The sequence below is a fragment of the Moschus berezovskii genome, chromosome 25 (assembly GCF_049115385.1).
Source record: "Moschus berezovskii isolate FMDL1 chromosome 25, NW_MosBer_1.0, whole genome shotgun sequence".
In the NCBI taxonomy this organism is placed as follows: Eukaryota; Metazoa; Chordata; class Mammalia; order Artiodactyla; family Moschidae; genus Moschus; species Moschus berezovskii.
In genome coordinates, this window is record NC_142484.1 from 411249 (window position 1) to 428743 (window position 17495).

Sequence of the window (17495 nt, forward strand, 5' to 3'; positions counted from 1 at the left end):
CCCAGAGAAGACTCAGGAGGAGCCAGGCCCCGGGAGCAGCTCCCACACGGGCAGCTGGGGGCGCTGCTGGCTGAGGCGAGGCAGGGCCCCCTTCTGGTGCCCCTCAGTGCAGGTGGGATGCTCTTCTCACAAACCGGAGGAAGGGCTAGGTGGGCGTTGCGGGGGCCCTGCCAGTGCCCGGGAGCTCAGGCCAGACCCCCATGGAGGAGCCTGTCGGGCACAATCCAGGCCCAGACCCCAGACCCATCCCCAGCTTCAAGCCACACTACGAGCGCTGGTGAGAACATCGCTCCCTCTACACCAGCACCTCACGGGGATGAGTATGGATAAGGACACTTGCTGCCAAAAAAAGAACTTTAATAAAGTGCCTAAAATTCTCTGCCAGAAATGAGCTGATTTGACCTTTTTTCAGTTAAAGCTAGGACTCCCGCGGGGAACGGGGCTCAGGAGATGATCCGCAGGCCAGGCTTGCTCTCCTCCACAGCCCGCAGGTGCTCGTCCACTGCTGCGGTCCAGTAGATGTCGTACAGGCTGCGGGGGGAGCGGGGTGAGAGGAGCCGAGCCCCCGACTCCGGGCCACTCACACCAGTAGATGTACAGGCTGCAGTGGGGGGGTCAGAGGAGCCGTGCCCCCCCACCCCACCCTCACAGCTCACCTGCCTGCCCCTGCCCACCTGCCCCACGCCCCAGACCACTCACACCAGCTGCTCCAGGCTGCAGGCAGGCTGCTCCAAGCTGCCCAGCAGCTGCAGGACGCCGGGGTCGCCCAGGCCGTTGTTGCTCAGGTCCAGCTCCCGCAGGCTGCGGTTGGCCAGCAGGAGTGAGGCCAGGCTGCCACAGCTGCTGTTCGTCAGCTCACAGTCACCCACCCTGGGCAGAGGGCGGAGCTGCAGTCAGGTGGACAGCGCACCCCCAGGCGGCCCCCAGACCGTGTGGCCCCAGGGGGGTCTAGGCCCTGGCCGTCCCCACTGTCAGCCCGGTGGGCATACCCCCCCAGCAACTCACCAGAGCACCCGCAGCACGGTGCCTGGCTGGCCCAGGGCCTGGCACAGCACGTGGACGCCTGCGTCACCCAGCGGGTTGCTGCTCAGCTGCAGCTCCAAGAGATGCTTGTTCTGGGTCAGCACTGAGCCGAAGTGCTGGCAGCAGGCGGCCGTGAATCCGCAGGACTTCACCCTGAGGGCGGCAGGGGCTGCAGTCACCTTGGCCCACACTTCTGGGAGGGTCGCTGGGAGGCCCCCAGGGACCCGAGCACAAGCCCCGAGTTCGCCCTGTCCTCAGGCGGCCACAGTGCCCTCCTGCCCAGTCCTCCAGGGCCCCAGTGCTGTCGCCCCCTGCACCCCCCACACGTCCCTGAACACCCTGGGCCTCCAGACCCCATGCGCCCCGCAGCCCCCGCACCACAGGGACTCCAGCCCCCATGAGCCCCACAGCCCCCGTACCACAGGGACTCCAGCTGGCAGCCAGGCTGCAGCAGGCTCTCGCACAGCAGTTGGGCGCCCTCGTCCCCCAGGCTGTTGCCCGCCAGACTCAGCTCCTTCAGGGTCTCCTTGGTCTGGAGGACACGGCAGAGGTCTCTGCAGCCACTGACGGTGAAGTCACACTCCCAGAGCCTGTGGGGTGGGGTCCCCGTCAGCACAGAGACACTGACCCACTCAGGGGTGCCCATCTGCCCACCCCACCCGCAGGCAGACTCACCACAGGGTCCTGAGCTGGGAGCTGGGGCTCAGCAGCCCAGGGCACAGCTCCGCGAGGCCTGCGTCGCCCAGCCGGTTGCTGCCCAGGTCCAGGTCCTTCAGTGAGGCCTGGGAGGCCACGATCCCACACAGGTCCTTGCAGTTGGCCGCCGTGAGGCCACAGTTCTCCAATCTGGGGGCACGAGAGGCGCCAGGAGCTGGGGAGTCCCGCCCCACCCCAGGCCCACCCCGAACCCCCACCCCGCCGGGAGCTTACTTGAGAGTCTCCAGCTGGCAAGCGGACTCTGCCAGGCCCCGGCACAGCACCTGGACACCGGCCTCACCGATGTCGTTGTTGCTCACCACGAGCTCCTTCAGGTCCCGTGTGGCCCTGAGCACCGTGGCCAGGGGCTCGCTGCTGGCGGCCGTTAGGTTGCAGTACTCCAGCCTGGGGGCGGGCGGCGGTCAGCCCTGAGCCTGGCCCAGAGAGCGCCCATCCGGGTCTCGTTTCCCCCTCGCCCCAGAGATGAAGACTGCAGAGGCTGGCGGGCTCCAGGTGGGACAGCATAGGGGCCGGGAGCCATTTCCCTGGTAGAGACCTGGCCCAGCAAGGCCTTCCGGGCTCAGCCGCCTCCTGCCGACACCCCATCTAGGCTCCCCAGGGCCACAGGGCTACTGCCTCAAAGCGCCCTGCAGGCGATGAGCTGGGAGGGGGCCTGTCCAGGGCAGACACTCCGCAAAACGCAGGGGATGGGTGAGAATAGGGCTGGAGGGTGCCCGGGGCAGGTGAGGCCACGCAGGGCCCTGGGCAAGCGCACTCACTGCAGCTTCTCCAGGCGGCACTGGGGGTCCAGGAGCCCCTCACACAGCAGCCGCAGGCCGGCATCCCCCAGCGGGTTGTCGCTGAGGTGCAGCTCCCGCAGGGTGGGCAGGGAGCGCAGCACGCCCGGCAGGACCCCGCAGCCAGCCTCCGTCAAGCAGCAGTTCTGGAGGCTGGAGACACAGGCTGTCAGGGGGCCCAAGAGCCAGCCAGCCCCCCATGAAGACAAGCCACCCTTGGCTGTGGGAGACTCGGGGCCTGGGGCCCAGGCCCCAGGAACGACGGGCGGACTGGCCCCGCAATCGCAGGGCCCGAGCGCCGTACCTGAGCTTCTGGATCTTGCAGGTGGGGCTCTGCAGGCCCTGGAGCACCAGGAGCACGCCGCCGTCGCCCAGCTCGTTGGTGCGGAGGCTGAGCTCCGTCAGGGACGGGTTGGACTGCAGTGCGGACCCGATGTCCTTGCAGCGCACCTCCGTGAGGCCGCAGTCGTCCAGCCTGTGGGCGGACACACAGTCACTGCACACAGTGGACTGTGAGCATCCTGTGACAGGGTGACAGGCAGGAAGGCCACGGGGCTCCAAACGGAGGAGTCGGGCTACAAGTGTCAGACATTTTTTCTCTCTCAAGCAGCAGGAGGAAACCAACTACAAGTGTCAGATTTTTTTCTCCTGCTCTATACAAATTTTAAAAAAGGTTTCTTTTAAAACTCTGTGTTGCCATGACAACACCTGGATCCACTAGAACTTTTCTCAACCTTGAGCTAACCAATGCATTTTTCTCATGCAAATGTTTGTCTTAACTTATGTTTATGAACTGTGTATTCAACCTAGACTGTCTTCAAGTGGTTCTTCCTAAGACTCAGAACCAACTTGGACAAACCAGTATGTTTTACTCATGCAAATGTTCTATTAAGCTATGTTAATGACACGATGTCTTTACTTGGAAACCTGCCTTTCCTCAAGATTTATGTCCATTGTTTTATGGCTCAGGATGACTCGCCAGGTGCCAGTGTTATCTCAAAATGCATGTTGTGGGTGAGGGGCCTGGTGCCAGTCTCTGAGCTGTGGGACATCTCCTTTCTCTAATTCAGTTCAGTCGCTCAGTCGTGTCCGACTCTTTGTGACCCCATGACTGCAGCACACCAGGCCTCCCTGTCCATCACCAACTCCCAGAGTTCACTCAAACTCATGTCCATTGAGTCGGTGATGCCATTCAGTCATCTCATCCTCTGTCATCCCCTTCTCCTGCCCTCAATCTTTCCCAGCATCAGGGTCTTTTCCAATGAGTCAGTTCTTCACATCAGGTGGCCAAAGTATTGCAGTTTCAGCTTCAACATCAATCCTTCCAATGAACATTCAGGAAGGATTTCCTTTAGGATGGATTGGATGGATTTCCTTGCTATCCAAGGGAATCTCAAGAGTCTTCTCCAACACCACAGTTCAAAAGCATCAATTATTCGGCGCTCAGCTTTCTTTATAGTCCAACTCTCACATCCATACATGACCACTGGAAAAACCACTGCCTCGACGAGACAGACCTTTGTTGGAAAAGTAATGTCTCTGCTTTTTAATATGTTGTCTAGGTTGATCATAACTTTCCATCCAAGGAAGAAGTGGCTTTTAATTTCATGGCTTCAGTCACCATCTGCAGTGATTCTGGAGCCAAAAAAATAAAGTCTGCCGCTCTTTTCACTGTTTCCCCTCTATTTCCCATGAAGTGATGGGACCAGATGCCATGATCTATGTTTTCTGAATGTTGAGCTTTAAGCCAACTTTTTCACTCTTTCACTTTCATCAGGAGGCTCTTTTTCACTTTCTGCCATAAGGGTGGCTTCATCTGCATATCTGAGGTTATTGACATTTCTCCCGGCCATCTTGATTCCAGCTTGTGCTTCCTCCAGCCCAGCATTTCTCATGATGTACTCTGCGTATAAGTTAAATAAACAGGGTGACAATATACAGCTTTGACATACTCCTTTTTCTATTTGGAACCGGTCTGTTGTTCCATGTCCAGTTCTAACTGTTGCTTCCTGACCTGCATACAGATTTCTCAAGAGGCAGATCAGGTGGTCTGGTATTCCCATCTCTTGAATAATTTTCCACAGTTTATTGTGATCCACATGGTCAAAGGCTTTGGCATAGTCAATAAAGCAGAAATAAATGTTTTTCTGGAACTCTCTTGCTTTTTGATCCAGCAGATGTTGGCAATTTGATCTCTGGTGCCTCTGCCTTTTCTAAAACCTGCTTGAACATCTGGAAGTTCACGGTTCACGTATTGCTGAAGCCTGGCTTGGAGAATTTTGAGCCTGACTTTACTAGCGTGTGAGATGAGTGCAACTGTGCGGTAGTTTGAGCATTCTTTGGCATTGCCTTTCTTTGGGACTGGAATGAAAAGTGACCTTTTCCGGTCCTGTGGCCACTGCTGAGTTTTCCAAATTTGCTGGCATATTGAGTGCAGCACTTTCACAGCATCATCTTTTAGGACTGGAAATAGCTCAACTGGAATTCCATCACCTCCACTAGCTTTGTTTGTAGTGATGCTTCCCAAGGCCCACTTGACTTCACATTCCAGGATGTCTGGCTCTAGGTGAGTGATCACATCATCATGATTATCTTGGTCGTGAAGATCTTTTTTGTACAGTTCTTCTGTGTATTCTTGCCACTTCTTAATATCTTCTGCTTCTATTAGGTCCATGCCATTTCTGTCATTTATTGTGCCCATCTTTGCATGAAATGTTCCCTTGGTATCTCTAATTTTCTTGAAGAGACCTCTAGTCTTTCCCATTCTATTGTTTTCCTCTATTTGTTTGCATTGATCGCTGAGGAAGGCTTTCTTATCTCCCCTTGCTATTCTTTGGAACTCTGCATTCAGATGCTTATATCTTTCCTTTTCTCCTTTGCTTTTTGCTTCTCTTCTTTTCTCAGCTATTTGTAAGACCTCCTCAGACAGCCATTTTACTTTTTTGCATTTCTTTTCCATGGGGATGGTCTTGGTCCCTGTCTCCTGTACAATGTCACGAACCTCCGTCCAGAGTTCATCAGGCACTCTATCAATCAGATCTAGTCCCTTAAATCTATTTCTCACTCCCACTGCATAATCATAAAGGATTTGATTTAGGTCATACCTGTATGGTCTAGTGGTTTTCCCTACTTTCTTCAATTTAAGTATGACTTTGGCAATAAGGAGTTCATGATCTGAGCCACAGTCAGCTCCCGGTCTTGTTTTTGCTAACTGTATACAGCTTCTCCATCTTTGGCTGCAAAGAACATAATCAATCTGATTTCGGTGTTGATCATTTGGTGATGTCCATGTGTAGAGTATTCTCTTGTGTTGTTGGAAGAGGTGTTTGCTATGACCAGTGCGTTCTCTTGGCAAAACTTTGCCCTGCTTCATTCCGTGCTCCAAGGCCAAATTTGCCTGTTACTCCAGCTGTTTCTTGACTTTCTACTTTTGCATTCCAGTCCCCTATAATGAAAAGGACATCTTTTTTGGGTGTTAGTTCTAAAAGGTCTTGTAGGTCTTCATAGAAACTTTCAACTTTGGCTTCTTCAGCATTACTGAATAGACTTGGATTACCGTGATATTGAATGGTTTGCCTTGGAAATGAACAAGGATCATTCTGTCATTTTTGAGACTGCATCCAAATACTGCATTTTGGACTCTTTTCTTGACTATGATTGGTACTCCATTTCTTCTAAGTGATTCTTGCCCACAGTAGTAGATATAATGGTCATCTGAGTTAAATTCACCCAATCCAGTCCATTTTAGTTCATTGGAAGTACAGGTCAGCAGTTGACTGCCACAGGGACAGGGGATCTGGGTGCAGCAGACTTGGGTATGGCATAAGCCCTCTTGGAGGTGGTCGCCATTAACCCCCCCATAGGGCTGCCAGAACTTACACAGGACTGGGAAATAGACTCTTGGAGGGCACAATCACTCAGTCATGTCCGACTCTTTGAGACCCCATGGACTTTACAGTCCATGGAATTCTCCAGGCCAGAATACTGGAGTGGGTAGCACTTCCCTTCTCCAGGGGATCTTCCCAACCCAGGGACTGAACCCAGGTCTCCACACTGCAGGTGGATTCTTTACCAGCTGAGCCACCAGGGAAGCCCTTTCTCTAATGAGCAGACTGCCAGTAGCTATATAACATCCAGCTACAGACTAGCAGGGGAGCACTCTTTCTGCCCCCTTCTGATGTCTGTGTCATAAGCTGTCTCTATCTCCTTTATGCTTTAATAAAACTTTATCACACAGAAGCTCTGAGCGATCAAGTCTCGTCATTGGCCCTGGATCGAATTCCTCTCCTGTGAAGGCCAAGAGTCCCGGCGTCTTTCACGGCTCAGCAACAACCTTTCACTTGAGTCAAGAACTGAACATAGGTCACAACACATCTTACAATGAAAGAGAAAAAAGGGTGTGAATCATCTCGTAAAACTGTTAAGATAACGGCTCGTGTAGGGACGTGTGCCTCCACATCTTCCACGGGGCACAGGCAGCCAGTATGGTGCCCGGCCACCTCCAGGAGAGAAACCAGACCCAGATGGAGCAGCTCGAGGGCACAGACACGCTGCAGGTCTCGGGGAGGCCAGCGCGGGATGTGCCACAGCATGACCCAGCACCACGTCCACCCAACTAAGTAAACAATAGAGTCGACACAGGTGGGAGGAATAGCTCTCACCCGGAAAAGACGATCGATAAATGTGGAAGGAATGCAGAAATTAAAACTCCAGTTGGACAAAGTCCCAGTAATGCTGTCTGGCAAGACCCACCAACAGATGCAAAGATGGGTGGGCAAAGCTCTGAGCAGAAGCAAAATATTAGCAGAGTCTGAAGATGTCACCCCAAGAGCCGGCAGCACCCCCTCAGCAGCAGCCACAGTGACCACCGGGTGACCCCATGGCACCGCACACCCGGCAGGACACAATGGCAGTCTGCTGTCGTCCCAAAGACGTGCGACGCAACCACGGGAGGGTGTCAGAGGGACTTCCACCAGAGCCGCAGCGAGCAGACCCCCGGCCAGGCGGCCGAGGACAAGGGGAACAGACAGGCCAACACAGACGGGGGGGGCCGGGGGGGCCTGCATGACACACTCGGAACAGCCGGTGACGGGAGTCCAGGCCATGTCGGGCGCCTCACTATGACCAGCGCCCCGGGTGACGGGGCAGAGGGGACCCTGCCTCGTCTTTGTGACTCTCCTGTAAACCTAAGACCACTTCAAATAAACCCAAGAGGAAAACGTGAAGCAGACAGGCTCTCGTCTCTTGCTTGTGAGCCCTGAGGAACTTCTGGGTTAGAGGGCTAGTCTGGGCTCAGATTCCCGGCCACAGCCTGGCCAGGGTAGGGGCCAGACTGCCCCCATGAACGGGCTGCAGCACCTTTGTGACCAGGGGAAAGGGACACTCTGCCCTGCAGCCCCAGCCAGAATGGGTTTACCTTCAAATGGCTGGAAAACTGCACAAAGAGTAATACTTCACACCACAGAAAACCATGCAAGGTTTATATCATACGTCTACAAGTATAAGGGCATCCCTGGTGGCTCAGACTGTAAAGAGTCTGCCTGCAGTACGGGAGACCCAAGTTTGATCGCTGGGTCAGGAAGATCCCTCTTGCCTGGAAAAGCCCATGGACAGAGGAGTGGGCTGGGCTGCAGTCCATGTGGTCGCAAAGTCGGACACGACTGAGCGACTGACACCTCGACTTTCTCTAAGTGATGTGACCTGGGAACACAGCTCACCCCAGGAGGGGTGGCCCCCCAGGTCAGCGGGTGCAGCGGTCCTACCTGACCACCTCGTACTGCTGGATCAGAGGCAGCAGCTCCGTCCAGCGGGCGTCGCTCAGCTGCTCACACTGAATGTCCAGCTTCATGGTGCGAAGTGAAGGGTTTCCTGGCAGAGGCAAAGGCAGAAGGAAAACATTTCAACCAAGCTCTCAAGGTCTGACGGGCCAGAGTCACTGACAGGGAGCACCCCACAGGACCCCAGACACCTCAGGAGAGGCTCCCGTCCTGCTTCAGCACCTCTATCCACCTCACCTCCAGGATCAGGAGTGGGAGGGGGCTCCCCTGGCAAAGACACCACAGGCCGCAGAGTTCAGGGGTGCCACTGCGGGAGCAGAGGCGGTTCTCATCCCCCAGCCCCCACTTGTAGCCTCCTGGGCACCGCCCACCCAGGGGAAAGTAGAAACCTGTGCCCACCACCCAAAGCTCTGCCTGTGCCCAGCCTGAGCAAGGACGGGTGAGGAGGAGGGGGTCTGTGGGCCAGAAAGCCTGGAGGCTTCAGCTGGGGGCACAGGGGCCCGAGCCGACCCCCAGGACGAACCTGGGCCCTCCCCGCCCCGAAGCAGCTGCGCAGGGGGCAGGTGCCTGTGGCCACGGAAGCTCCTCAGGGGCACCAGCCTCAAGGGCCCTGGACAGGATGCAGCAGGTGGGGTGGGGACCCCAGGCCCAGAGACCTGCACTGGATGGGGCACTCCGGAGTAGCCACCCGGGGTGCCTGCTTCCATGATCCCCTCTGGGAGCTGGTACTTGGTGCAGGGCATGTCCTCCGCCCCACCCTGACTCAGCCCGGGGACCTGCCCCCGAGAAGCCAGCTCACCAACGAGGCTGAGAGGAGGGAGGCCTCTGGCCAGCAGGTCTGGGATAGGAGGGCACAGGCCCTGAGACCTCAGCAGGGCCACGCACAGAGCCTGGACAAAGAAAGAACCAGAGCCCCAGGCTGCTGCTGCCTGTGGCCCAGAAGGCGGGGCCTGCAGGAGAGGAGCCCACGGGGAGCCAGGAGCTGGGGGGCAGCCCGGGTTCGGGGTAGGGAGTGGGTTTCATACAAACAGCAACCATTCAGTGAAGACCCCTACCTGGAAGCCATGCCTTCCCAGGTCTCCGGAAACAGAGTGACCCAGGCCCATATGAGATACCTGGCTCTCTGGGACTCCAGGTTCCTGAGAACAATGTCTCACTCGTGTGTGTGTGTCCGTGCCTGGCACAACCCTGGCCTGGCCAAATGGGGGACGCCCCCTCCCATCTGCAGGCTGATGAAGCCCATAGTGGGCAGAAAGCCAGCCCAGGCAAAGGCTCTCGATCCTTTCCAGCTAGGAAAGCTCTAGCGCCAACAATCAGGCAAGAGTCACAGATTCATGTCTGCGTGTCCTAGCAGGGAGCCTGCTAAGAAACTGAGGCCAAGGTGTGGGTACCTGGCCACTTCACATGTCATCACGGGGATGGGCCATCCCTGGAGAGGCCACCCAGCTCACTGCCCAGAGCACATCACATGAGCAAAATCAGATCCACCCCACCCACCCCGCCACCCTCCCCCCAGCCCAGGGTGTGGTCAGCCAAACCCTGACTCAGAGTCTTGTCATCCCAGGAAGGGGGCCAGCAGGCGGTCCCAGGCCCCACGGACCAACACTGGTCCCCACCTGCACCCTCACCCTTTTGCTCCCTGGCTCCCAGCCTGACAGGAGGGCACTTGCCTCTCCCTGGTAGGAAGTAGATACCATCAGCTGAGACGCCCCAGCCCTGACCCGACTTCTCCTGAGTATCCCTCCATTGACGCCGGGGCTTCGTAGCCTCCAATGGATACCCATACCTTTGAAAATCCATGAGACAGTATAAACATCCCCCAAAGACGCTGCGTGTACAGCCTCCTCACAAGTCCCCGGTGAGGCTGCTTGATATGAGCAGGGACAAGCACGCGTCCCGCCCGCGGCCTCCCTGGCAATCAGGACACCCACCAGCTGGGCTGCTCCCCAGCCCTGAGTCACCGCCCAGGATCTCAATAACGGCCACGAATTAACGCTTAAAATCGCAGCGACTTAAAAGCTGCTGCGCAAGACTGCGCCGGACACACGCCTGCGTCCTTTCCGCCTCGGGTACGGCCCGGCCTCCCCCTGCGCAGCGCGGTTACCTCTCGGGGCGCGGGGGACGGCAGGGAGCGGGGGCGCGCCGGGGCCCGTGCGGGGCCACCCAGGGCCGCCGCCGCCCTCCACGCCCGCCGGAGGCCCCGCATGTGTCCGGGGGTCTGGGATGAGCGCAGGGGCAGGCCTGGGCCACCCGAGGGAGAGGACTCCCGATGCCCCCGGCCGCCGCCTTTTCTCGGGCCCGGGAGTCAGCCGCCCCGCGGTCAGTGGCTGGAGGACCCCGAAATGCCGCGGCGTCCCGCTCCCCCCGGACCGCCGATCTCACCTCCCGCCGCCGCAGACTCGAGGGCCGAGCCGCGCCTTCCGCCAGCCGGGAGTTAGGGTCACGGCCCGGGGCGGGGCCCTGGGGGCGGGGCCTGGCGGCGCCGGGGCCGACCTGCCCGGAGGCCGGCGCCCGGCCGCCTGGCCCACCCGAAGCCCCACGGCGGGACCCCAGCCCTCCCCGCCTGGCCCAGGGTCTTTCTGAGACACGCGCCGAGCCTGTGCCCCCGGGCAAGGCTGCGCCGCTCTCCGCCGAGCTCCCGGGTTGAACCTGCCGTCCCGGTGTGACTTTCCACTTTGTCGCCCAGCACAGGGGCAGGCCGCCTCGTGGGGAGGGAGCGCCAGCAGGAGGCGACGCGCAGGCGCGGGGAGCCGCGACCACCCCACGGAAACGCGCGACGGAGGCTTCCTCTGCCTCCGCCCACCGGCAGGCGGACGTGGGAGTTTCCCAGAGCACAGAAATCAGATACCTGGAACACTTCTTTTTGCTGCCAGACAGGAAAAGATGTTACCTGTCCTGGCTGATGAAATGCATGTAAAATGCGTGTGTGTGTAAGCAGACATGCGAGGGTGTCCCGGGAAAGAGAAACTGGCATGGCTTTCCTGACAGACGAGAAGCCATTTTGGCCAAAGCCATTTCGTGATCTAAGCCTGGGCAGGATGCTGGCTCTTAAACAGGTCTTAGCAGTTGGTCTTGAGGGAAAAAGGTGAGAGAAGCAGCAGCAGCGAGGGCGGCACACCAGCTGTAAAGACGCTCGGTCCCGTTTCACTGGTGACGATGAGCCCGAAGTCTCAGCCACCAGCCCTACTGGACCGAAGGGGTGGAGATGACCTCCTCTGACCCTCCTGACTTCAATCACATAAGCCTTGGACTCTGGTGGGAGACAGTGCTTTGGGAAAGGTCACGGTGTTCTCCTTACTTACTATGAATAATAAATCCTTTCTTCTCCCAATCTTTGGCTTGTTTGTGTCTTTTGGCTCAAGATCCACCATGAAGCAAACCCAGTTTTTCAGGTAACAAATGTGGAGTTTGGCTTATGTAAACACTACACACCCCTCCATTTCTGTGTATCGATCAAGAGGAATATTCACGCATGAGTCTAGGAGACATGTTCAAAATGTCTACAGCATTTTGCAACTGTCCAAACCTGGAAACAATCTAAATGTCTATCAGTAGGAAAACGGTTAAAGGCATCATAACACACCTGTTTCACTCCCCTCTCAGCCTAACCATGAGTTACAGTTACTGTCATGACTTGACCCACCCTTGCGACTGCACGGCAGCCTTCAGCAAAGGTCGTGAGGAAACTTCAGGGGGGTGTGTTTATTACTCACATGTGTTGGAATGCACCTGGCATACCTGGGGCGACACAGTGAGGTGGGGACACACTGGGGGTGGGGAGGGCAGGCGGATGGGGTTCTGCTTTTATCAGGGTTGAGTATGGCAGCCTGGGGAAGGGAAAACCTAAGCACTCATCCTCCAGAAGAAAACGATCTGACATCTGTGCATCCGCTCCTACTGCTCCTGTACACACAATACCATTTTACAAGTAAAAACGAGATATAAGGAATAGTAGGCAGAATAACAGCCCCCAAAGATGGTTGTACCCTAATCCCCAAAGCTGCAAGTTACCTTAGATGACAAAGGGGTCTCTGCAGATGCGACCAAGAAACCTGAGATGGGGAGACTGTCCTGGACTACTTGGACAGGCTCATGTAATCATAAAGATCCATGAAAGAGAAGCAGACAAGCCAAAATCAGAGGAAGAGTGACAATGGCAGCAGAGGCTGGAGTCGCTGTGCCTTGAAGATAGAGAAAGGCAGCCTCTGCTGCTGCTGCTGAGTCACTTCAGTCGTGTCCGACTCTGTGTGACCCCATAGACAGAAGCCCACCAGGCTCCCCCGTCCCTGGGATTCTCCAGGCAAGAACACTGGAGTGGGTTGCCATTTCCTTCTCCAATGTGTGAAAGTGAAAAGTGAAAGTGAAGTCGCTCAGTCGTGTCCGACCCTTAGCGACCCCATGGACTGCAGCCTACCAGGCTCCTCCATCCATGGGATTTTCTAGGCAATAGTACTGGAGTAGCTTGCCATTGCCTTCTCCAGGGGATCTTCCCAACCAAGGGATTGAAACCAGGTCTCCTGCATTGCCATCTGAGGCGCCAGGGAAGCTCTAAGTACTTCTAAATGATAATTATTCACTATGAAAAATGAGAAAAAAAAAGATAAGCAAAACAAAACTGGCAGAACACTTATCTTGACATTTTTCCATTAAATATGTAAACTTCTAGGATACTAAAGTAACGTAAAACTACCTGAAAGAATCGTGTCCTATAAAGCCAGGCCCAATGTTGTAACTCACGTTAAGACCTCCCTTCCAGCTCTCATCTGGTGAAGCAACTCCTCCCAAATAGCAGCTGGAAAAGGTAAGCCGAAGTTTCTCCCCTGGACCTCCTGGAAGGAATCTGCCTGTGGATACTTTGATTTTAACCCCCTAAGGCCCATTTCAGACTTCTGATCAAGGCAAGAAGGTAGATGCCCCCCTTCCGCCCCTCGGGTAAAGCAACCGGAGATTCATTCCCTGTGGAGGAAACTCGAAGACAAGAATAACAGGACAATTAAGGGAGGAGGCTGGGCCCTGCCTAAACCACATATTTCTCATTCTTGAAGCCAGGAGACCTCCCCTAACACAAACAGAAAAGCTCCTTGGGGGTCAAAGGGGAATGATGCTAAGCTACTCACAGGGCTCTTTGGTAGATTCTGTCATGGCTAAAAGTTTCATGGGCAACATGGGAGGGTCTGTGACATACCAAACATGAGTACGGCAAGGCTGCATATTGTCACCCTGCTTATTTAACTTATATGCAGAGTACATCACGTGAAATGCCAGGCTGGAGGAAGCACAAGCTGAAATCAAGATTGCTGGGAGAAATATCAACCACCTCAGATACACAGATGATACCAAGCTAATGGCAGAAAGTGAAGAGAAACCAAAGAGCCTCTTGCTGCTGTTCAAAGAGGAGAGTGAAAAAGCTGGCTTAAAACTCAACTTTCAAAAAACTAAGATCATGGCATCTGGTCCCATCACTTCATGGCAAATAGAGGGGAAAAGTGGAAATAATGACATATTTTCTTTCCTTGGGCTCCAAAATTACTGCAGACGAAGACTGCAGTCACAAAATTAAAAGACACTTGCTCCTTGGAAGAAAAGTTATGACAAACCTGCTGCTGCTGCTAAGTCACTTCAGTCGTGTCTGACTCTGTGTGACCCCATAGACGGAAGCCCACCAGGCTCCCCCGTCCCTGGGATTCTCCAGGCAAGAACACTGGAGTGGGTTGCCATTTCCTTCTCCAATGTGTGAAAGTGAAAAGTGAAAGTGAAGTCGCTCAGTCATGTCCGACCCATAGTGACCCCACGGACTGCAGCCTATCAGGCTCCTCCATCCATGGGATTTTCTAGGCAAGAGTACTGGAGTGGCTTGCCATTGCCTTCTCCGAACGACAAACCTAGACAGTAGTAAAAAGCAGAGACATTACTTTGCTGACAAAGGTCTGTATAGTTAAAGCTACGGTTTTTCCAGTAGTCATGTACGGATGTGAGAATTGGACCATAAAGAAGGCCAAGCACTGAAGAACTGATGCTTTTTAACTGTGGTGTTGAAGAAGACTCTTGAGAGGCCCAAGCACTGCAAGGAAATCAAACCAATCTACAGTAAAGGATAGCAACCCTGAAGAGTCATTGGAAGGGCTGATGCTGAAGCTCCAATACTTGATAATGCAAACTCATTGCAAAGACCCTGATGCTGAGAAAGATTGAGGGCAGGAGGAGACGGGGACGACAGAGGATGAGATGGTTGGATGGCATCACTGACTCAGTTGACATGAGTTTGAGCAAACTCTGGGAGACAGTGAAGGACTGGAAAGACTGGTGTGTTGCAGCCCACGAAGTCACAAAGGGACAGACATGACTTAGCAACTCCACAACAAATAGGTATGTACACATGAATATCCAGAAGAATGTGAAGAGTGTGTGAACAGGCATGTAAGCAACCTAACGTCACGGCCTCACTGTGCGTCACTGTGAAGGAGGAAAGGAACAGGCCGAGCTGACTCCATCTTGAAAAAGAAGGAAACTCCATCTTGCACTTTCAGTGAACTTTGGACTATGTGCCTGGTAGCCATGGGGATAACATACCCACGGCCAAATTGGACTCCCAGACTGATAAATACCAGATTCCATACCAAGATTTCCCGTCGCCAAAAAGAATGCAATAACCCCCTATGGAGTCAGTCACCTCTGTAATCTTTATGGCCCCCACTGGTGTAGGCTACAGTGTATAACCAGCTGCCCCTTCTGATTATGAATCATGGCTGTAACCTGATTGTATCTCCCTTTAACACTTTCCAGGCTAGGATTAAGCAATCTGGGGCTTTGGGCTTGAGCAGTACACTTAGGTTTTCACAAAAGTCAGTCAGGCTCCCTGGCTAAAGAGGAGACTCTACCTCGGAACGCTGGAGTACTAAACTGTACTCCACTATCCACGCTGTCCTTCTGAGTGAGTTTGTTTCCCGGAGCGTTTGACTACAACTGTTCAGACGTATTCAATCTCCGCAATCTCCACAGGCTGACACTGTTTTCAGCCAGCCCTTGTCACAAGCTGAGCCCACAGCCACCGAGGCACTGTCCCACTTACGGCATTCTCTTCACCACGGGAGCTGCCCGCCCACCTCCCCGGGCCTCGGGCCAAAGCTGCACAGGCCGGGTGGCTATCCCAAGGCCCAGCACAAGGCCGGGCGCCACCCGGGCAAGTGCACTCTGCCAGGTCTGTCTATCCTTCCCAGGGGTCGGTTCTGTGGGAAATAAGATCGAGGGTTACTCAACTTGAGAGGGAAAGTCTGACTGGCCAGCCCTCGGCTGTGTAACTGGCAGGACCCCAAAGAGGATCCCACGACCACGCGGGAGAAGCCAGGCAAGAGGCAACGCGCAGGCGCAGACCCAGCGCTGCGCGTCGGGGCTCCCAGCGTACCCCGGAAGGAGGGCCCGCACAGGGCGCGCACGCGCGGAGGCGCGCTCGGGCGCCGTGACGTCATCGGAGCGCGCCGGTGTTCGCTCCTCCCGCGGGGGTCCGCCTCACTGGCCCCGCCCCGAGAGGCCCCGCCCCCCGGGACCCGACCCCCGCGAACCCCTCGCCCCTTCTCGCGAGCGCTCGTCTCCCCGGGCTGCGTAACTTCAGTGGTGCCCGGCGCGCGTCCACACGCAGGAAGACCAAAGCGGCGTCGGGCCGGTCAGTCGTCTGTTTGGCCCACCTGCTGTCAGGCTGCGAGAGTGACTGACTTAGACACGACGACGGACTGTCTCCAGCTTGCAGACCCGGAGGAACACGGCCTGCTTCCGACCGATGGGCTGCCTTGGGGCCCGCGCTGGGGCGGGGCGCAGAGGGGGCGTGGCCTCACGCTGCGGCGGGGCGGGGCCTCGGGCAGGCCTCGCGCCCGGGGGCGGGGCCTGGGGCGTGGCCGGTTATAGTCACGCCCCCCACGGGCTGGACCTGCTCCTCAGACCAGCAGCGCGCATGGTGGGTGGGCTTCTCAGGTCCGACCGGGTGAAGATGAAGCCTCGCAGGGCCCCGGCCGTCAGCGGGTCAGTTCTTTGACTTGGGGCAAAGTCTGGACCTCAGGATTCTGCGAGCACTGACAACTGGAGCCGGAGAGTAAGACGTAGAGACTGGTTTTGAAAGAAAAAGGCAATTTTGTAAATTAAGGAAACATCTGTAATCTATGGGTGTAATCTATTCATCTGACATAGTCAATGAATGTTAATGATTCAGTGTCTCACCTAAATGTATTCCTTTCTAAATATTAATTGACTCCTGTGTGCGTGACTGTGTTGTAGGTGCTGAGGATTCAACATTAAGCAGAGCAGACAGACATCCCTGATGGAGGGAAACTCCTTGATGGAGGGGAAGGCCAGGCCCAGAAGGGTTATCTGCAGACTGGAGCTGGTGAGGAGCATGGCCAGTTGTCTGCAGACTGAATGAAAAAAGTGGTGCCCAGCTGAAGGAGATAAAAGTGAGAGCTGAGTAAAAGTCCTGAGGAGTGGCAGGAAGGTCTGGAAGGACCTTCCCCCGCATTTCTCACCTGTGCCTGTCGATTCTGAGGCACTCACAAAGCTGAGTACAGCAGGTTACCACCATACATGCACTGGCCCCCTCCAGAGTGTGCTGGCCACAGTGGGGGCCTGTGGGATTCCCTGGGGATTGTGTCATTGTCGTTATTTTTAACTTACCTGATTCACCTAGTTGAGTCCTTATGTTTCTTTCTTGACCATGTGGCTCGTGGGACCTTCGTTCCCTGACCTGGGATTGAAAGCAGGCCCTCTTCAGTCCTAGCATTTTCAGTTTCCAAATGGGGTCACTTTTTCCTCCCTGGACAGCACCTTCTGGTATTTCATTTGCTGTCGGCTTCCTGGTGATGGAGTCTGCCAGTTTTTGTTTCTCTGAAAACTTCTTTACGTTCTTTATTTTTCACTGGGTGTAGATATATGCGTCGGCACGTATTTCTGCTAACGTTCTGAGGATTCACTCCACTGTCTTCTGGTTTCCGTGCTTTCTGTCGCTCTTGCTGTCACTGCTTTGAAGATGGCGCGTCTTCCCAGGTGCTTTGAGCTTGCTTCTCTGTTCTCAGTCATCAGGTTTACTGAACTGTGCCTGGTGTGTTTCTCCCTGTGCTCACCCTGGTGCGCACTGTGCTCCTGGACTCTCGCTTGGTGTCTCGCATCCGCTCGGGGAAGCTGAGCTCTTACTTCCTCACGCATTTCGGATGCCTGACTC

At 55.5% G+C, this 17495-nt stretch overlaps 1 protein-coding gene across 6 annotated transcripts; it reads right to left on the bottom strand.

Annotated features, from left to right (window-relative positions):
* Positions 1-340: 340 nt before the first annotated feature.
* Positions 341-16113, bottom strand: RNH1 (ribonuclease/angiogenin inhibitor 1). Of its 6 annotated transcripts, none has more exons than XM_055415120.2 (11): positions 10676-11010; positions 9093-9183; positions 8279-8384; positions 2821-2991; positions 2499-2669; positions 1954-2124; positions 1699-1869; positions 1443-1613; positions 1006-1176; positions 700-870; positions 341-531 (listed from the first exon to the last, which is right to left on the bottom strand). In XM_055415120.2, the coding sequence occupies exons 3-11, from the start codon at positions 8362-8364 to the stop codon at positions 444-446; spliced, it is 1371 nt and encodes a 456-aa protein (XP_055271095.1). In that variant the 5' UTR covers positions 8365-8384; positions 9093-9183; positions 10676-11010; the 3' UTR covers positions 341-443. The 6 variants fall into 6 exon arrangements, with proteins under 6 accessions (XP_055271095.1, XP_055271092.1, XP_055271096.1 ...); XM_055415117.2 differs by lacking the exon at positions 10676-11010 and adding an exon at positions 10398-10668; XM_055415121.2 differs by lacking the exons at positions 9093-9183; positions 10676-11010 and adding an exon at positions 15976-16113.
* Between the last annotated feature and the right edge of the window lie 1382 nt (positions 16114-17495).

Bases quoted from the DNA above. Each gene is read 5' to 3' on its own strand.
- RNH1 (XM_055415117.2), bottom strand. From the start codon at position 10,499: ATGCGGGGCCTCCGGCGGGCGTGGAGGGCGGCGGCGGCCCTGGGTGGC. The intron at 9,184-10,397 runs GTAACCGCGCTG...TTCTTTGTCCAG, and splicing joins CGTCCCCCGCGCCCCGAGAG to GCTCTGTGCGTGGCCCTGCT. The intron at 1,614-1,698 runs GTGAGTCTGCCT...CCCACCCCACAG, and splicing joins TCCCAGCTCAGGACCCTGTG to GCTCTGGGAGTGTGACTTCA.